General features: G+C 42.4%; 1 protein-coding gene and 1 non-coding gene across 2 annotated transcripts in view; both read right to left on the bottom strand.

The window, feature by feature from the left end:
* Positions 1–21,343, bottom strand: part of LOC124524403 (phospholipid-transporting ATPase FetA-like) — a 117,725-nt gene that overhangs the window by 10,258 nt on the left and 86,124 nt on the right. Inside the window, exons 15-26 of the mRNA XM_047096662.1 lie at positions 19,026–19,191; positions 15,882–16,070; positions 15,059–15,174; positions 11,084–11,248; positions 9,320–9,431; positions 7,802–7,907; positions 7,280–7,424; positions 6,561–6,744; positions 4,114–4,337; positions 2,706–2,789; positions 1,114–1,359; positions 786–924 (exon numbers count right to left, since the gene is read on the bottom strand). Of these exons, the coding sequence (XP_046952618.1) occupies positions 786–924; positions 1,114–1,359; positions 2,706–2,789; positions 4,114–4,337; positions 6,561–6,744; positions 7,280–7,424; positions 7,802–7,907; positions 9,320–9,431; positions 11,084–11,248; positions 15,059–15,174; positions 15,882–16,070; positions 19,026–19,191 (1,876 nt within the window). The remainder of the gene's footprint in view (positions 1–785; positions 925–1,113; positions 1,360–2,705; positions 2,790–4,113; positions 4,338–6,560; positions 6,745–7,279; positions 7,425–7,801; positions 7,908–9,319; positions 9,432–11,083; positions 11,249–15,058; positions 15,175–15,881; positions 16,071–19,025; positions 19,192–21,343) is intronic.
* LOC124505587 (U6 spliceosomal RNA) lies at positions 8,165–8,267 on the bottom strand. Its single transcript, XR_006960689.1, has one exon. It is a non-coding gene; the product is annotated as a U6 spliceosomal RNA (small nuclear RNA).

Here is a 21,343-nt window from a genome sequence, read left to right as displayed (position 1 = left end):
AAATGAGCCAGGAGGGGGAAAGGCTTAACCAGAGTCTAGACGAAGGGGGCTGTCAGCCAGAACCTAGATAACTCTCCAACCCAAAGAAGGAAGTTATTGGTTTGGAGACCATTTAGTCTCCTAATAACATAAATGCAAAAGAATTAGAGTGAGGTGCTTTTCTACAGGCAAAGTCACTGTGAATTCACATGCCTCTGTCTCCCTCTAAAGGCTAGGCAGGCCAGGAAAGATGGGGGTAGGTTACAGGAATCCTAGAACATTGGCCTAGACACAAAAATGGGATGCAGGGTTTTGGAGGGGGGAAAATGAGTAGCTTGATGACAGATGAGAGCCAGCCACATCTAATATCCACCTTATCTATATTTTGCTCCCATCAAAGTAGAGATAAGAGATAGGAAAATTAATTTGGGAGACAATAAGGCAGTATGCCACAGTAGAAAGGATATTGGACTGGGAACCAGGAGAGCTAGATTTGTTAAAAACCTGCAGTCTCTAAAATGGTGCTAATAATTCTTGCTCTTTGTACCTCATAGGATGCTTACAAAAATCAAGTTAGGTAAGAAATTTGAAAATATCTCAGAAAATCTAACAGGGTAAAATATTCCCCCAGCTAGATTTTGCATCCTTTTAGGGCAGAGACCATGTCTTATTCATATCTATATCCACAGAACCTAGCACATAGTAATATGTGCTCAGTGAACATTTATTAAACAAATGTATTTGATTCACACTCCTCAACCCTACCCCCAACCTCCTTGCCACATACTGGGTGGGCATAGCCTTACCTAGGAATTGGAAGAGGTTGGGGAACATTAAGCACAAGCCATCACTGTACAGGAAGAATAAGATGCAAAAGTAGAAACCCAGGCTACCCCAGGTGAAGATGTGGCTTATCATTGTCCAGTAGGTTGTCTCCAAGGCAATCTGAAAAGCACCCTCTTATGTGCAATACTCTACAATCTGGGGCATATTGGCCACCTCCCTTCTCCAGTCCCGTAATGGAGGATGATCCCTTCCCACCTTCCCTCCCTCCTTCTTCTTTCCCTTTCTTCCAGACAGGCTCCCCACCCAATCCCCTCCCTACCACCCCCCACCCCCCAACACTGGCCACACCTGCATTGTGACCACCCAGAGCAAGGAGGTCTGCACTATCAGGGAGAAGGACTGGTAGTCGGAGATTTCTTTCCCATCACTGCGCACTGAGTTGTAAATGGTCCCCATAGGGATAAAGAACAGGACGAAGGAACTGTAGATCCCATGCACTAAACACTTCACAAATTCCTTCTTGTTGAAATAGAGGTTGTGCTGTCCTGGCTCATACAGCTCTGGGAAGCGTAGACTCCATGTTTCATTCACGTCCTGGAAGCACCAGAGGGTAAGGAGAAAGGCTCAGGGTCTCTCCATAGAAGTTCCCATCTCCATCAGAGTAGAAGCTTCTCCCCCTCACTGAGTCTCCAGGCTGCCTAGGAGCTTCCTCATGGATTACTTGAGAAGTGGAACCAGAGAACAGAGCAGTGACCACAGACCCTTCGTGAAGTCCCATACTCTAGGCAAGGATCTAGGTAGTTAAAGAAAGCTAAGAGAAGTTCAAGATGGTGGTAAGGACCTGGAAGCAGTTAGGATAGCAGAGTTAAGGGGGTAATTAGGGTTGGGGTAGCTGGAAGGGAGGACAGGAGCTTGGGATGGGGGGCAGTTGGGACATGAGTCCCCAGTTTTAAGTGATCCCTTAGGTGAATATTTTTCATCAAGAGCCAGTAAAAGGAGAGGGGGAAGCCAGTGGGGACCAGTTAGTCCCATGGAGGTATCCATGTTCTGTGATGCTCCTCCCATTCCTATAGCGACTGGTGAACTCAGGTGACAGGATTCTATATATGGACGCCATTGGATCTTCTTCATCTCCTAAATCTGAAACTTTGAATAACAAAGCTTGGGGCTTGTTTTTGAGAGGTTTTGGGTCCCTAGAATTAGCCAGATTATTTGAAGCTAGATAGGACACAACTCATCCCTCTAGTTGCTCTGAGGCTAGCAGCTACTTCATGGAGAATTTTCCTTCCTACCCTGATGGAGACCAGGAACCATGATCCCATGATGTCCTCTTTTGGCTATTTTATTCCTCTTTGGAGGCTTCTATTCTATTCATTGTGCCCAAGACTGGAGGTTGGGGTAGAAAAGGAGGGAGAGGTATGGTACCAGGACCCCCAATGCCCAGGAAATTTCTGACAGGGATAGATGGTATCCCATAGGCTGACTCCCTAGGACTCAAAATATCATACCCACATTCCCATCCGTGGCCTTTAGGACTCTCACCTAGGCCACCTTGCATTGGCTTATCTTATTATCTCTGTATGGGTCTCTCCTTTCTTGAAGCCCCTTGCTTTACCTAGTCCTGCCCTAATAACTCTATATCCTTTCACTACTGTTATGCACACTCAATTTACTATAAGACACAATTTCCATGTATCTCTATAAAGATAAAATTGAACACAGGAAAACTTGGATTTATAAAACTAATGATTATTTCTGGGGAGAAGGATTCTTTATCTTATGATACCTCTTCAGGTGATGAGTTCCCTTCCTTGCCCTAGAAATTACATTTATAATTGACTTTGTAGAACTCAGCTCTTTTTGTCCTCCCCACTCTTGGGAACATTCCTCAAGGGCCTAGGGGCTTTATCCCTGACTAAGAGGCTTGCTGCTGGTCTTACCTGGTCAAACAGACTCAAGCCCAGGACAGGGAGGGAGGTGTAGACAAGGTTGTAGAAAGTGATAAACCAGGTATCATAAACAGTCTAGAAGAATACCAAGGAGATTTCTTAGATTCCTCTCTTTTCCAAAATCCCAGCTCTACCTCCCAGGTTCAAGAGAGCCCCATTTGCCCCTCAACTACCTAGCACTATACTAACCTAAAGCAGGATTTGGATTTCGGAAATCTGACAGAGAAGGGTGACCCCAATCTCTATTTGGTCATACTCTATTTAGAACCCTGGGTCTCAGGCTGGGCAAGGCCATATCAAGTTTGGTTGTGGCCAACCCTACAAGGTTAATTGGATCAACCCTACTGCCATGACCTGAACGATCCATGCCTGCACAGAAAAGATCCCAAGTGCCTGCTAGGGAATGCTAGCTGGATCCCTGCACTCTCAGGCATATAAGCCTCTGGCGCCTTTTTATCTGATTTATGGCGTTCAGTAGCTTCTATTACACTGGACACTTTCTAACACTAGCAAGTAGAATAGTCCAATGACCCTCCCCCAGCTGGGTGCTCCATCCTGGGGCCTAGAGAGGGCTCCTTTACTAGCCACAAGAGGTCAGCAAAACACATACATACACACACACCTCTCAGAAACTAGAATGGCTTTGCTAGACACTGGGGGTATACAAGTCTACTACTTTCAGCTGACCAGTCTGTTTCCCTCAGAGCCCAAGGTAACAAAGGTGGTAGAGATCTCCCAAGATAATCATTCCTGAGGTTATTTTTCTTGGGAATCCTTGAGAACCCTGAAAAACTTCTCATAGGAAAATGGATTCCTTGTAGAACATAAACATCCAGGTGTCACTTTTCCCCACTACTATGGGGGAGATTTAATACTCAAATGTGAAATTAATTCATTAGAGCAACAACAATTCATGTCTGGGGCAGGGAAAAGGGGGATCGTGGTGGGGAAGTAGAAGTAAAGGGAAGCTGTGTTTTGAAGTATGGCTACAGGTAAACCCCATAGTCACCCTGTCTGGCAAGTCTTTGAGGCTTAGCCTGTTCCATAAAGATTACTTTGGATGATTAAAAAAAACCCTCCAAGATCCAAGCATTTCCCCATATTATCTATGTTTGGAAACTATGTCTCCATGTAAGGTCAACGTTGAAAATATCTTACAGGAGAGTTTTGAAGGTGAAGTCCAAGTCAGAGCTAAGCCAGAAAAGTTAGGGTATAGAAATATAAGTTTAAGTGTTAAGGTTAGTAGCAGGGATCACCATGGATAAGGAACTTTATGGATGGATGGCAGCATATCATACATTGGTCTCCAGAGAAGAAAAAGGGTCTGAGCTGGCTAAAGTGGAGGGTGAGTAGAGAAGACCCAGCTGACCAGAGTGGGGAATACCACCTGACCTCCTACCTGTGCAGAGAACCCGCTGAAGAAGGCATACCAGAAATGCACCAGGGTGAAAACAAAATTTTTGTAAAAGAAGTAGCTGAGAAACTTGCACATGCGATTATAGGACCAGCGGCCATGGACCAAGAGTAGACGCTGAAGATAGTGGAACTGGGAGAAGGCATAGTCGCTGTTGAGCATGGCCTGCATTCCCTCCTGGCCGCTGATGCCAACCCCAATGTGGGCAGCTGCAAAGAAATCCCAGAAGCTTCTCAGCCACAGAGCTTGTCAGTTGGGCTACCAGCCTGGGAAGTGTAAAAGAAAGTCTGAGATCATGTTGAATAAATCCCTTATTTTACATTTGGAAAACACTGTTAGGCCCAGCTCAAAATGGCACTTAGTGGAGCCTTTTTCTCTTGAGTGGATTGCCCTTTTCCTTTAGTGGATTGTCAGAAAATAGCCCTTTCATCTACACTTTGTTTTGGATGCTGCCACTCAAGAATGCCTGGCATGGCTAGTACTAGAAAGCTCTCCTGGATGGTCTTTGTACCTCCTACAGCCATCTGGGCTCTTTCCTGCTGTCCAGATGCTGAGGTAAAAATTTCTTGTTATCAATAAAAACCACACTCAGATATCACCTCACGCCAGTCAGAGTGGCCAAAATGAACAAATCAGGAGACTATAGATGCTGGAGAGGATGTGGAGAAACGGGAACCCTCTTGCACTGTTGGTGGGAATGCAAACTGGTGCAGCCGCTTGGGAAAACAGTGTGGAGGTTCCTCAAAAAATTAAAAATAGACCTACCCTATGACCCAGCAGTAGCACTGCCAGGAATTTACCCAAGGGATACAGGAGTACTGATGCATAGGGGCACTTGTACCCCAATGTTTATAGCAGCACTCTCAACAATAGCCTAATTGTGGAAAAAGCCTAAATGTCCATCGACTGATGAACGGTTAAAGAAATTGTGGTTTATATACACAATGGAGTACTGCATGGCAATGAGAAAGAATGAAATATGGCCCTTTGTAGCAACATGGATGGAACTGGAGAGTGTGATGCTAAGTGAAATAAGCCATACAGAGAAAGACAGATACCATATGTTTTCACTCTTATGTGGATCCTGAGAAACTTAACAGAAACCCATGGGGGAGGGGAAGGAAAAAAAAAAAGAGGTTAGAGTGGGAGAGAGCCAAAGCATAAGAGACTTAAAAACTGAGAATAAACTGAGGGTTGATGGGGGGTGGGAGGGAAGGGAGGGCAAGTGATGGGCATTGAAGAGGGCATCTTTTGGGATGAGCACTGGGTGTTGTATGGAAACCAATTTGACAATAAATTTCATATATTGAAAAAATTTTTCTTACCACTTAAAGCCATTTACATCAGTTGAAGATGCAGCATGGATGTCAATCTAACATAATATTTAATTACCTAAGTTTATTTAAGGAGCTAAAATCCACCTGTTAGGAGGAAATAATGATGTACATACTTTGTTAGTGAGGAGCAAATTCTTTAGGAGGCTTAATATGACTTTTTCTGGATAAAACAAGGATTAGGATTGATGGAAAATGAGACTGAAGTGCCTAAAAATTTTAATTAGTCTACTTAGTGTAGGGTAAACTCACTGATCTTCTGGTATATACCTACTGTATTGCTTAATGGAATAATTGAAACCTCTAAGGCCCTAAAAATCAGAGGAGTTCTAGAAAGTGGGGAAGAGCACAAGAATACTTTCTAGTATTAAAGCCAAGGCTAGAATGTCTGCTAGTGTTTCCTGGATGGGGAGACAGGTTGGACTAGAGGATCTCTAGGTATTGTCCATATCTCAGAGAACCACAAGTTGCTGGAAGCCAACAACATTCAGCTGAAATTAAAACCAGTTTCAGTCATTTGCTTTTATTGGTCCAAGGCCTCAGTAAGTCTGCTATTCTTCTTCAGCCAGGGGAGTCAGAGCAAGTTCTTGCAAACACTGCTTCAGGGAAGAAGAGATCCCTGCATTGTGCCTCACAGCTAATTCCTCGGTTGGGCAGTCCTGTCTTCTGCCTAACATTGCTCAGGCCTACAGCCTTCAAAAACAGAACAGATTGTGACTCCTGCCCAGGGGTTCTTCATGTAGCCTTTGATGCCATCTTGGAAAGATGGTGTGGTAGTTGCACAACCTGTTGTTCTGTGAATATATGCGTATGTTCTTGTGGGAACCATGTGTATTTGTGTATGTATGTGTGTGTGTAAGTGCATGAATCTGAATGTTTGTGCATGTCTGCATATGGACTGATATATGCATGTGTAAATAAGTGGGAGCGTAGGTATAGAGGAGGATGAATGAAGTTGCAAAACATTATAAATGTACAATACATATGATATGCAGGACTGTGAACCAAGAACACAGTGCCACCGAGGTCAGTTTTGTCCCTGGAGGAAGGAAAGGGCAAGCCCATGGTTGAAGGTTACTGCCCCCAACCCTCACATGCCTTTGATCATGCTGACATCATTGGCCCCATCCCCGATGGCCAGTGTCACCACCTTCTTGTACCTCTTCACCATCTCTACCACCTGGGCCTTCTGAAGGGGTGTCATCCGGCAGCAGATAACTCCCTTGCACATGCACGCTGTTCGCACCAGCTCCAACTCCAGGTTCCCTTCCAGAGCATAGGCCTGCAGCATCAGAACAAACCCACATTTCAGGTTGCCCAAAAAGGCTCTCAGGACAGGACCTTTCTAGGCTCTTCCCCATCTCCATACTCTCCTATATTACTTAGGTCAGGCATAGAGGCTCCCAGGTGCTCCATTCCCAAGGGAGACAAGTGCCCAAGTCAGTTCTAGGCATCCTCACAACTGACACAGCCTCCAATTGGAAACCAGTCAGCCCAGTTGACTGGGCTATAAGACCAAGTGACATTTTTGGAGGACTTGTTTCTGTTTGCTTCCCCCTTGCCCCTAAATGACAGGTCACATCAGTGGTGAAGAATTTGGATAAGGAAGGAATATGCCCTTAGCTTCTCTTTCCTTATTATTCTTGCCTGGAGAAGGATAGGGAAAGGTGTCTATCAGGAAAGGGCATCAAAAGAGAGGGGGAAAAGGGTGACTCATGAAACAGAGAAGTGGTCTTGAAATTTCTCTGAAGTGGGCTGGACCTAGGAGAAGAGTTCTTTGGGAGAACAGAACAGAGTTGTAGCTCTGTGTTGCCCACCAGACTGCAGCCATTGATGATCAAGCCATAGTTGCCATTGGGCACCTCCTCAGGTATTCTGAGAATTTGGGGCTTCGAGGTGAGGTAAATGTTTACTGGGTCTGATTCCAGTAGAGACTCAGGTTTCATCTTGTCCCTGGCTGACCTGAAAGCCAAGAATACTGGTTAATGTCTGACTGGAAGCCCCAGAGTTAGGAAGGAAAAAGTGTCCCAGAATGAAAGTGGGTAATGTGGATAGAGCCTCTACAAAGCAATAGCCAGAACCTCATACTTGACTACCTCCTGAGACCTGCCATTGCCTTAGGTCCTTGACCATCTACACACAACACACCACACTTCTCCAACCTCAGAACTCCAACTCCTTGAGCTGTAATGCTTCTTCACAAAATCATATAAAATATTTTAGGTTTTTTTGTTTTCCCCTTCTCCATTTCTTCTTTGTTCCTTCTGGAGTGTGGGGGTCATACGAAATGAACTGTGGTAGTACATTCATCAGATGTACTCAGGTACATCTATCTGTACCTGAGTTCTTGCAGAACAGTCTCATTATTCTTGCCTTCCACGATAAACATCCCATCCATTTCTTCCTCAAATATGTTACAGGCATAGGCAATGTTCACAGCAGTCTCTACAGGGAAGGGTGAACACAGGTCACATTTTGTCTGTGACAGGGTCTTTACAAAAGTGTACACATACGTAGGCTCTAACAGTGGGCAACAGAGCCCATTTGTTCATGTTTGCCATGGATGCAGTCAAAGTGTATTTTTCATGAGTCACTGGAGACCATATTCAAACACACAGGAGACTGTTTACCTAGTACAGACTTCTGAATAATTTATCAATAATTAGGATCATTCTGGCTTAGCCTTTCTTTTTTTCTCATTTTTTAATGTGGAATGCTTCATGAATTTGCCATCCTTGTGCAGGGGCCATGCTAACCTTCTCTGTATCATTCCAGTTTTAGCGTATGTGCTGCTGAAGCAAGCACCATTCTGGCTTAGTCTTTCAACAGATCTTTCCCTCATTTCTTAAAACAATTCCAAAGCATATACACTTCTCCAAATAGTCAGGATGTACATCTCTGTGCCTGTGTTTATGCTAGATTTTATGGGGGACTGGGATGTTTTGGTTGTGGTCTTTTCTTTACATCAAGAAATCTGGAATTTGGAATAAATTCATACTAAGGAAAAAAATTTTCCAAAAAATAAATCCTGAACCCTGACTGCAAGTGATATCAAAATTCAGAGGAGAGATTGGAATTGTTATAGAAACTTTCCTGGAAAAAGACTTTGAGGGATGAGTAAGACTTATTTAGTGAAGAAAAAAACATTTCAAATGGGAAAACAACTCAAACAGAGGCTCTAGAATAGGAATTTGATTGTTTGGGACATACTAAAGATGATGGTCACTTCAAGTTGCAGTATATGTAAGTAGCAAGAAATTATCCAGATCTTGAAGGCCAGACAGTAGAGTCTGACTTTACCATGAGGAGTTCCTAAAGGTATCTGATCAGAGGAATAACATATAAAAGTAGTATATTTTAGTGAGATTAAACTGATCGTATGTAGGCTGTACTGAAATTAATAAGGACAAGAGACAGAAATCAGTTCAGAAGTTTTTGTAGAAGTTCAGAAGTACAGCAAACAGGGAACAAAGGCTGAATTAAGGTGGTCGCACAGTCAAGGGGATCTTCAGAAGATACGGTGGAACATGGTGAGAGAATGAATCTTTGGGACAACAGAGAGGGTGCTGTCAAAGATAACTCCAAAGTTTTTAGCTTGTGGGTTTCTGGATGACAGGGATCATGTCTGATTGAATCATCTCTGTTTCCTCAATGCTTAATACAGCATCCGGCATAAAGTACACTCTTAACAAACTATGTGCAAGACTGGGAGTAAAGATGTCCTGTAAGGACTTGGCCTGGGTTATAAGGTAATTATGAAATAAATGGCTAAGACAAAAAGAAAATACAAAATAATATAAAGAAATGGCTAAGGTGGGTAAGGAAGAGGATTGGTCAGGTCAGGACCTCCCCTTTACCTTGCTTATCTCCAGTTAAGACCCACATTTTAATTTGGGCTTTGTTCAGGGTGGCGACTGTCTCAGGTACTCCATCCTGCAGCTTGTCTTCAATGGCTGTGGCCCCTAACAGCTTTGAACAGAGATAGCAGTGAGTGAGGAAAAAGGAGAGCATCACAGCATTTAGCTCTACCCAACAACTCAACTGGCACCTCATCACATTCTTATTAAGTTGTCTCTGTCCTGGCATGAGGATCCAGATAGTATTAAATTCAGCACACTCTGCTTCTCAACAGATTCAGCTTTTCAAACACATAAATCAAATTTAAAAACAGAATATTAGGGATCAAAGAGGGAAAAGACTTGCCCAAGTCATACATGAAGGTGTGTGCCACTTCTAAACCATCTGTTTCTCAACACACTTTCCATTCTCTCTTGCTTCACAGCATACTTCCTGGCTTGCAGGGTTGGCCACAGGGCTGGGCACCGGGACTCAGTCTGAGGAACTGACAGATGGACAAACTACTGGCTGATTTCTGCTAGGCCTCCAGAAGGACAGAGTAGAGGTACTAACCTAAGAACTGATTATGGAAGGAGATTTGTAAGCTTTGGGATCTCTGTGTTTTCTCATTTGGTATCAATAGTTTCTCTTTTTATAGCAGAGCCAACCTGTATCATTCTGGTAAAAAATACTTTGGGATCACCCTTAACTTCTCTTTCTTTCATATTATAATCTAATCCATTAGCAAATCCTGTTGGCCCTACCGTTTAAAAAATGTACAAAATTCGACCACTCCTCACCACTTCCACTACTTCTACCTAGTCCAAGCTATCATCGTCTCTCACCTGTACTATTCCAACTACCTTCTAATTGGTCTCCCTTGGTCTATGATTGCTCCCCTATAGTATAATCTCAACACAGCAGTCAGAGTGATTGTTTTGAAAGCTATCGCATCACTTCATTGGTTGAACTCTTCAATGGCTTTCCATATCTCATTATAAGTCCTTACACTGGCTTATGAGGGCACTCTACTACTTCCCTGTCTCACGTCCTTTTATTCTCTCCTCCTCACTTAAACTGTACCAGCCAGACTAACTGCACCTTGCTGTTCAACTAACAAGTTAGGCCTGCTCCTATTTCAGGGCTTTCACTCATGCCATTCCCTCTGTCTGGAAAGCTAATCCCTCAGAGATCTGCTTGGCTTGCCACCTTCTTCACGTCTCTGCTCAGACTAAACAACCTATTTAAAATAGCAACTATGTCTTGCCCTCTCCAAGACATACATGCATATGCTGATACTCCCTAGCTTTATTTTCTCCAACAGCACTTTCATTATCTGACATACTACCTATGTCACTTTTTTGTCTGTTTTGTCTGCCACTACATGCTCAGGGCTTAAAACAATGCCTGACACATAGGAGGCACTTAATAAATACGTTGAATGAATGAATGAATGAATGAATGAATATTTTGTCTTGATTATTCCATCAATTAGTTGTGGATTATCTAATTTGTGCATTATTCAGATCCTCATTTCTCCCAGATTACTTAGTTTCTGTGAGCAGCTTTGGGATAAGATAAAATTTATAACTAGTGTTTTCCCCCTATTATTTACAGGGGGAAAGATTTAGGACATCCTGAATCAGCTTGGATTCCAGTATCCTGTATCTAGAGAAGCTCGAACCTATTGATCTGCTGGAAGCCACTCTCAGAGATCTTGCTCACTCTGCTGACTGCCACCCCCAATTCTGCCCCCAATATGTCCCTGGCTTCCTCACACCAACCATCAAATCTTTTTCAATCTCTTCATAGACATTTGACATTTTATGTTCCCGATTCTCCAAAGACAGGCAGGCTTCACTGTGCTTCTTGCTCCAGGCCTGGAAGAATGAGTTATCCAGTTCTCGGTAGGCCACCATCAGGGTGCGGAGGCCTTCAATGGCAAAATCCTGGAAGACATGTGTGTGCACTGAATAGGCCTGGACTGGGTTAGGGCTGAGTTTAGAGAGTGGCAGACTGACCCCACTGGCCCATCTGCCTGCAAAATAGGGCTTAATAGTTAGTACCATAGTGCTAGTACCTAGCCTAACCAGAAAACAACTGTTGAGCTTTCTCAGCAAAATGTCCTAAAGACATTTCTTTCTGGGGAAAGAAAGAAGAAAGAAAGAAAGAAAGAAAGAAAGAAAGAAAGAAAGAAAGAAAGAAAGAAAGAAAGAAAGAAAGAAAGAGAGAGAGAAAGAAAGAAAGAAAGAAAGAAAGAAAGAAAGAAAGAAAAGAAAGAACTTCTGAAATGTAGAAAATTCTTTTACCTGTAGTTAATTTGCTGTGTGACCCTGCGAGAAATGAAGCCTTCTAGATTTATTTGTTGTAAAATTGGGATAATAATTCACTGCTTACAGAGAAGATTATGATGTCTATAATATGAGAATGGAGTAATAAAGTGAAAAGGAGTTGTTATAAAAAAATAATCAAAGGAGTTACTGTTTTTCACAAGCATACATTCATTTTATTTCCCTGTTTTCTTGCCTTCCTTCAAGCATCCAATGGGTACCTCAAAAGCATACACGCTTGTGTATTTGTCTACAGCTGACTAGCTCAGTTGATTAACCACAGCCAGCAGTGTTAATGAGGCCACTGATGAAATGCTCTCTGGCTGAGTTAGCATCTTTTTGCTCCATGGCCACTGATATATCCTAACTAACCATGGCTAACTATCTTGCAAAGTATACTCTTGGTCATAAGGAGGTGTGGGTGAAGAGTATGGGTAGTTTAGGGCAGAACTCATATACAACTAAGGATGGGTTAGAAGCAGATTTTATGGGGGTGCTTGGGTGGCTCAGTCAGTTAAGCATCTGACTTTGGCTCAGGTCATGATCTCATGGTTCATGAGTTTGAGCCCCGCATCGGGCTCTCGGCTGTCAGCACAGAGTCTGCTTTAGATCCTGTGTCTCCCTCTCTCTCTGCCCCTTCCTTGTTCGCAGGTACATGCTTTCTTTCTCTCTCAAAAAGAAACAAACATTTTAAAAAAGCAGACTTTACGTACTGAGAATTGCACACGAATAACAATTTTACACGATCGCTGCCATGAGTTTCAAAATAATTCACTTTGGCATTATAAGAGCAAAGAGAGAAAGAATTTATCATCCTGATATTCTGCTCTTACTTCTGAATGTTTAACATTAGCTGTCAGGTGAAATTAACATAAAACAATATATGTATGGAATGCCATCTCTAAAACCACTGTACTGTGAGCAGATGAAGCTATGAAAAAGAAGCCTGAGAGATCTCAGAGACTTTCTTAAGAAGGAAGAGATATGGCAGAAACTGATCTTGCATAGGATACTGAAGGAGGTCTTATAAGCTTAACAATACACTGACAGATTCTTAATCCATTTGATAACAATATAGCATATTGCGTTAAAGTTCTTTCTTACTTACCCCTTACTTGTGTTATTTTCTTTTCTATCATGGTGAACAAACTAGGGCCCTGGGGCCAAATCCTGACTGTCTCTTGTTTTTGTATGACCTGTTTGCAGATTCCTGTATTAGAGCGCCTGGAACTGTGCTTTAGTAGGAGTGAGTTTTTGACTCTTGGTTCCTGAATATAAGCTTCACTCTTACAAGTTTATCATCACTGGTTAACAGACTGTAGTGTAGTCAGGTGCCATATGGGTGTCTGTTAAGGTTGGTAGCAGGAAGCAGGTCAAAACATCTGAAACAATTCTATGATCATCTTTGGAGCTGGCCTGTGGAAATGCCCTCTGAGAAGATACTCTAATTCGTGTGTTCTGGAAGGTTAAAGGATATGTTTTTCAGACTAGTCCATTTGTGGATGTATACTGTGGTCTCTGGGACACAGTATAGGACAGAAGAGCTGTCTTGTGTGGGATACTTCATAGACTTTGTTTAAAACTTGAAATATAATGTATATATCATAAAATTCACCCCTTTATATAATTCAGTGGTTAAATATATTCATAAAGTTGTACAACCATCACTACTATCTAATTCCAGAACATTTTCATTACTTGCAAAGGAAACCCTGTACCCATTAGCAGTCATTCCCATTCTCTTTCCCCCTGGCCCTTGGAACCAATAGTCTACATGCTTTTATAGATTTGCCTGTTCTGGACATTTCATGTAAATAAAATTACACAATATGTGGCCTTTTGTGATTTTGTGACTGGCTTCTTTCACTTAATATAATTTTTTAAAGGTTCATCTGCATGTATCAGTATGTCATTCTTTTTTTTTTTTTAATTTTTTTTTTTTAATATTTTTTTTCAATGTTTATTTATTTTTGGGACAGAGAGAGACAGAGCATGAACAGGGGAGGGGCAGAGAGAGAGGGAGACACAGAATCGGAAACAGGCTCCAGGCTCTGAGCCATCAGCCCAGAGCCCGACGCGGGGCTCGAACTCCCGGACCACGAGATCGTGACCTGGCTGAAGTCGGATGCTTAACCGACTGCGCCACCCAGGAGCCCCATGTCATTCTTTTTTGTAACAGTATTTGTTGTTTTGATATACTACATTTTATTTATCCGTACATCCATGCCATCCATGATGGACATATGGGTTGTTTCTACTTTTTTCTATTATAGATAATGCTACTGTAAACATATGTGTACAAGTTTTTGGGTGGATGTGTCTATTCATTTCTCTTGGGAATAAACCTCGGAGTGGAATTGCTGGGTGATATGATAACTCTATGCTTAACTTTTTCAACAACTGCCAGATTGTTTTCTAAAATGGCTGCATCATTTTACGTTCCCATCAGCAATGTATGAAGGTTATAATTTCTCTATATCTTTGTCAGTACTTATTATTATCTGATCATCTAGCTATCCCAGTGGTGTGAAGTAGTATCTTGAGGTTTTTATTTGCATTGCCCTAAAGGCTAATGAAATTGAGTATCTTTTCATGTGTTTATTGACTTACCTGTTCTCTGACTTCTGATTATGTGTTAATGTAGGGACAAGACAAAATGGATTAATAAAATAGCATTTTCTCCAATCTATTTTTTCTTTAAAATATTTTTTTTTTCTGATCTCTCCCTCTCCCATCCCATACCCTGTCCTATTCCCCCAACCCTTAATATATCTGGGTTTATGAGTAGAAATTCTGGAGAGTATAGATCTGTTTTTTCTTTCTAGTGCCAGAAGGAGCCACTCCCTCTCTAAGATACACCTCAAATCCTAGAAGGTGGAAGTGGGGTGGGGTAGGTAAGTGGTATACTTGGGGATTCTAATCCTATGATAACAGAGGATAGTGACAAACAACAGTCCCCTAAACAGCCCAGGCCCAGTGCTTTCTGCTCCATACCTTCAAAACTGTGTGTTCTCACCATGGTTGGTGAGGTAGGGCCTCCCATATTAGCATGCCCTATTCTGAAGCAAATTCTAGGTCTGACCATGGGACCTCCGAAACCGGGAATTACAGAGAGAACCATTTTGATTGTGGGAAGTGCTCCCACAGATACAATCCTCATCACGCCCAGTCATGCCCCTGAGATCCTGTGCTATCTAAATTCTTGACACAGAAGTTGGTCAATGGAGTCTGTAGGAATACCACAGAATGAAGTAGTTTTTATTCTTCCATCAATTAAAGAGACACAGATACTAATATCTTATACTAAGATACTAATGTTACTAAGATACTAATATAAGTAACACACAGACACAAGGACATATATGTGGACACATATCCGCATACAAAGAACCACCCACAGTTTCCTTCCTGGGCAACCTAAACACTTACATCTAAATGTTCCATGGTCACATCTCTGAGGAACCTACAGGATGGATGGAGCAGCTGACAGAGGATGGTGTCTGCACCCTTGCAAAACAACATTACTCGATCTTCAGGTGTCCTCACTAAGGATAAACAAATTAAGAAGAGTAATCACATAGGCCCATTGTTACAAGAACTTGTCTGGGCCACTGAGGGATGGCATGAGGCTGTTCCCATGACATTTATTTCTGATCCTTTAGGGGGCTAAGCACTCAGTGAGCAGTCACAGAGGATAAATAATGCCGTAAGGGCCAGTGAAGGTGGGAGGAGACCTTATGGAACCAGTTCTTCCATGGGTTCCTGTGTTCCATGGGTTCTTGTGGAAGACTCTGATTCAGAATCACATTTAGCTTCTCACATTTAGGTTCTAGACCAAGGTCCATACCTAGTAAGGACCAAGAGTGAAAAATGACCTTCTTCCTCTTCTGTCTGAGGCCAAAACTAATTGAGAGTAAGATAGTATGAATTTCCCTTATATTGTCTGCCCCCATCTCTTATTCCAAGGTCAGGCTTCATCGATTTATTCTCTGTTTTCATCTTGGCTTTGGGGGTTCAGACAAGCCACTATCTAGGAACACTAAAGAAGTATATGGTAACAAGCTCTCAAAGAGAAATTATTTGGATATGTGAGAAAGTAGGAATGGCTATGTGTTTGTATTTGAGGAACAGTACCTTTGAGAAGGCATGTGAGTGGGAGAAAACATCCGTGTGTATATAAAAGAGAAAGTCAACATGTGAATGTGTATGAAAGACAAATAAGGGGAGAGGACTGACTAGGAGGGGCACCTACCAACAATAGACATCCTCTTGCGTACATTGCTGAAGTCCAAAATAGCCAGCAGCTGGTAGACTTTGGTCTCACCCATTTCAACTACTGCAATTGTCTCAGAGGTGCGGTAACGGAACACAAAACCAAAGTTCCTGGCAGCAGTGACAAGGGCACCTTCATCTGGGGACTGAGCCTGGTATACCAGCTTACCTGGTAGGAGAGAAGAGGGCAACAAGAGCCTGCAGAGATGTGCAAGTGAAGTCAACCCAGAAGTGACACCAAGGGACTTAAGTAAATATGGAGCCCAGACATCTTTCTTCAAACTTCCTCACAAGTTTGGCCCTAAAAGGCCAGATTGCATGACAGGTTTTTTTTTTTTTTCCTTTCCAATATTTTCAACTTATTTCACAGACCTGAATTGGTATTACAGAGGTACATGGTATATGCAATACACACAAATGAACAAACACAATTACTCTCTTATTTTAGTGGGTAAAGATGGGTCAGGAGATTGTTAAAATGCAGGTTCCTGGGCCCTATTCAAGCTTACTGAATCCAGAATCACAAAATCTGGGAGGATGACCCAATAAATTGAATTTTTAACAAATATCCTGGGTGAGTTTCAGGCAAGTGGTTCTGCATAAACTGCTTCTACATGAGACTGGCTACACTTTGATGGACACTCCTATAAGATAGGATAATAAGGATAGGATATATAGCATAGGATAATATGATTGATGATAATAAGACTGATGATGTAACACACAATTAAAAAATACATGAGTATTGTCACCTTTGAAACTCTCACTTGGGGAAGGTAAATGACTTATTCTGGTGAGTAAGTCTTTCAATCTCATATTACTCAAGACATTTCTGTCTTTAATTTTTTTTTATAGTAGAATAAAATAAAAATTTATTCTTTCCCATTTTGTAATTTTAACTTATAGTTTTCAGTGTCCATAGTTGAAAAAATACTTTCCTAGATTGTGAAGAAACACTTCAGAAAATTAACAACAAAAACCCTTTCAGTCCTCAGTTGTGACATGTATTGTTTTTTTCTCATCACAAACTACTGAATTCTAGTAACTGCTTCAGATTATTTTGGTCCCAAAAAGAACTGGGCAAAAAACTGCACTGATCGATGCAAACACTTTAGCATCGAAAAATGTGTAACTCCTCTTTCAAAATATCACTACAACCTGAGGTATATTTTGGATTATTTCTCTTTGGAAGGTCAATTTGATTTTTTATTTTAAATGTTTGTTTATTTATTTTGAGAGAGAGAGTAAGGGAAGGGTAGAGAGAGAGGGAGACAGAGAATCTCAAGCAGGCTCCACACTGTCAGCATGGAGCTCACTGTGGGGCTTGAACTCATGAGCCGTGAGCTCATAGCCTGAGCTGAAATCAAGAGCTGGAAGCTTAATCGACTGAGCTACCCAGGCGCCCCAGGCAATTTGATTTTTTTTTTTTAACGTTTATTTATTTTTGAGACAGAGAGAGACAGAGCATGAATGGGGGAGGGGCAGAGAGAGAGGGAGGCACAGAATCGGAAGCAGGCTCCAGGCTCTGAGCCATCAGCCCAGAGCCCGACGCGGGGCTCGAACTCGCGGACCGCGAGATCGTGACCTGAGCTGAAGTCGGATACTTAACCGACTGAGCCACCCAGGCGCCCCAGCAATTTAATTTTTAAAAACAGTTATGCATCATCAGAGTCTTATACTTGTGGATAAGTCACACGGGACACATAATTTTAGGTCAGACATAAGATGTATCTATGAAACAGTAAGACTATTTTTCTTGTTTGTTTCCTACTTTGTCACATAAGGCAATAAAAAATGACAAGTCCAAATATGCTTTAAGTAATAGCAACTTGTTAGAATGCCAGGTCTGGAGATACCTGTGGTGGGATGGGATCTCACTGGGCCAAGAGAAATGAGATTTGGGTTCTTATCTTTGCCCTTCTTAACTATAGGATTTTAAGCAAGTCATTTAATCTCTTTTAGCTTCAGTTTCCCTCTATAAAACTGGGGTAATTTTTCTCATTATGCTTACTTATGAGGGCTGTTGTGAAGCTTGTGGGAGATAATATAAATGTAAGCAATTTGTAAAACTAAAGGTGTTACTGGGGCACCTGGGTGGCTTAGTCAGTTGAGTGTCTGACTTTGGCTCACATCATGATCTCACAGCTCGTGGGTTCAGGCCGGGCATCAGGCTCTGTGCTGACGGTTCTGAGCCTGGAGCCTGCTTTGGATTCTGTTTTTCCCTCTGTCTCTGCCCCTCCCCCACTCACACTCTGTCTCTCTCAAAATAAATAAACATTTAAAAAATATTCAAATATAAGGTGTTACTAAGGGTATTACACTACAGGTACGTTGCCTTAAAGGATATGATTTATTTGGTTGCCAAAATTCTTGTTTGTTACCAAAAAAAATTCTTCATTTTTTTTTTTTCTTCAACATTTACTTATTTTTTTTGGGACAGAGAGAGACAGAGCATGAACGGGGGAGGGGCAGAGAGAGAGGGAGACACAGAATCGGAAACAGGCTCCAGGCCCTGAGCCATCAGCCCAGAGCCTGACGCGGGGCTCGAACTCACGGACTGCGAGATCGTGACCTGGCTGAAGTCGGAGGCTTAACCGACTGCGCCACCCAGGCGCCCCAAAATTCTTCATTTTTAATCAGTCATTTCTCATTCATTGTTTGTCAAAGAGGTTTGAGTAAATTCATGGGTGTCACAGTCATATTTGATTGTTAAAGAAACCAGGCTATGTGGGGATACTTTGAAATTATGAAGCAACAAGAGGACAACTCAACTCCTCCTTCAGGAAGTCTTGTTAGAGATAATGCGGCTGATCTTGGGGACAATTCAGATAGATTCTGTGACAGAACATTGTTGAATCTCAAGATTGGAAGCTCCCTAGATAGCATCATTTGACCCCTATCCAATGACTGAATCCTCTTTAAGACCAAGAGGCTGTCTTCTACTTGAATATCTCCAGTGATGAGAAGCTCACTACTTGTCTATCCATCCCATTGCTGGACAACACTCCCTATTAGGAAGTTCTTAGATTAAGCCATTATAAATGATATCAAACCAAACCCACCTGTAGCCATCCTAGGTTCTATGACATATTCTTAGTCCATGAGACCACAGGCCTCTCCTCACCTTCCACTTTCTCTTCTGACATCACGGTATGACACAATGAGAGTGAGAGAAAAAACAAGTGTACCCAGCGATCTCCCTTTTTCACTGCTTCTACCAAAGTCTTGTCATAAAATGAAAACTTAGGATCAGCCAGTTTGTTGTAGGAGAAGTCGACCTTTTCTGTTTCCTGGAACATAGAAGTCAGAACAAACTTCTTAGTAGCAGCCTGACACTTTACAGAAGATCTGTTTGGGGACAGCTTCTGGAACATGATGAGAATTCTTAAGAGGATGGGAGGAGAAAAGAAAGATAAATGGAGGAGACTTTGTGCTGGTTTCTAAGGCCTTTGTAGTTCTCATCATTCCCTTGGACCAGGAAAGATCCATCCCATAGGAGACAAGCTGAGCACTGCCTGGCAGACCCTTCTTGCCCCCTTTCTTCCCCAGCTACCCTGAATGATCAGTGGCCATCTTCACGTTCTATTCTTCTTCTTCTTTTTTTAATGTTTATTTTTAAGAGAGAGAGAGAGAGAGAGAGGGAGGGGGAAGGAGAGGAAGAGGGAAAGTACGTGTGCACAGGGGAGGGGCAGAGAGAGGGGAGACAGAGGATCCAAAGCGGGCTCTGTGCTGACAGCAGAGAGCTTCTAAGTCCCAAATCCATGATAACCAAACCTGAAGATACGAGGAGGTAACTGCTCCATATTAATAAATGGTATCGGGAAAAAGTTTTGTCTCTGGCTGTCCTCTGTCTGATTTTGGGGGCTGGGAAGGGAACTGAGTCCTAAGTACAGTGACTATCACTGTGTTGCACTATTTCTATTTAATTCTACAGGGGCTAGAGACAAATACTGCAAGATAGAGGCAAGAGTATACAACAAGGAAGCTTCAGTACATACTTGTTTATCACAGACTTAATTTTGAGCCATTTTACTTGATCTGTCAGCATCTCTGGTTCCTTCCTGCTTCTAACCCTCATGGTCATTGCCCTTACCTCAATCTCTGGACCTAATATTCACTAACATTTTCCTGGTTCCTTTAGATATTGACTCTCATTCTCTATTTTGGCTAGGATTTTGGTGGCCACCTTGGGTAAACATCTGTTTCTGACTTGATTTGGCCTTGAGACTCTTTTACCCCATCCTGGAGTGTGATGTTAGTAACAAACTTCTCCAATCCATACCAGGATTCTCAAGGATACTTTTCCAGTTCTTTGTAGTTGTGGTGCTACCTGTGCTAGGCCCCAATATGTCAAGCACAGACACAACTGTCCTGGTTCGTGCTATGTCAGGGAAAGGGAAGTTTTAGTGAGCTATATTGGCTCTTTTTCTATATCACATCTAGAAGGAGATTTGTCATAGTGGTGTTAAAGTATGGTCAGGTCCAGAGCCAAGCCCCAGACCTGGCCAACCACAGAATTGTGAGCTCTGGGAAGTTTGCGGTTCCAGTAATTTAAGATAATTCATCATATAGTATCTCCTGAGGCTTTTCTAGAGCTGGGCTCTTACACTGGCACACTCTTTGAACTGGAAGCTGGTGAGTGATGTGAGAAAAGCTGAAGAGGTAGGCATGAGGTAGATCCTGCATTGCCATCTTATAGGCAATAAGGAGTCACAGCAATTTTCTGCTGAAAGTGCATAATTAGGGACGCCTGGGTGGCTCAGCTGGTTAAGCATCTGACTTCAGCTCAGGTCACGATCTCTTAGTTTGTAAGTTTGAGCCCTGCATCAGGCTCTGTGCTAACATCTCAGAGCCTGGAGCTGCTTCGGATTCTGTGTCTCCCTCTCTCTCTGCCCTTCCCCCTGCTTGCACTCTGTCTTTCTCTCTCTCTCTCTCTGAAATAAACATTAAAAAAAAGAGAAAGTGGGGCGCCTGGGTGGCGCAGTCGGTTAAGCGTCCGACTTCAGCCAGGTCACGATCTCGTGGTCCGGGAGTTCGAGCCCCACGTCGGGCTCTGGGCTGATGGCTCAGAGCCTGGAGCCTGTTTCCGATTCTGTGTCTCCCTCTCTCTGCCCCTCCCCCGTTCATGCTCTGTCTCTCTCTGTCGCAAAAATAAATAAACGTTGAAAAAAAAAAAAAAAAGAAAGTGACATAATTAGATTTGTGTCAGATAAAGTCCTCTGGTAGCAGCATGGAAGACATACTGGAACTAGCAAGATGAGAAGCAGGGAGATCAGTCAGATCATTCAGTAATCCACAAGAGAAATGATATAGTAACAATAAATATTAAAATAAGCGGATGGTTTGAATATATAGGGAGCTAGAATTATGCAACATGATATGAGGGGTGACAGAGGGAAAGAGTTAAGAATAATTTTATATTTCCTCATTCACTGTGATAGG

Source organism: Lynx rufus, unplaced genomic scaffold (assembly GCF_022079265.1).
Source record: "Lynx rufus isolate CCGP_SWC_20201006 ecotype Redwood Valley unplaced genomic scaffold, mLynRuf1.p SCAF_10, whole genome shotgun sequence".
Lineage (NCBI taxonomy): Eukaryota > Metazoa > Chordata > Mammalia > Carnivora > Felidae > Lynx > Lynx rufus.
The sequence above is the reverse complement of the archived record's forward strand: the minus strand, read 5'-3'. Positions and strand labels throughout refer to the sequence as shown.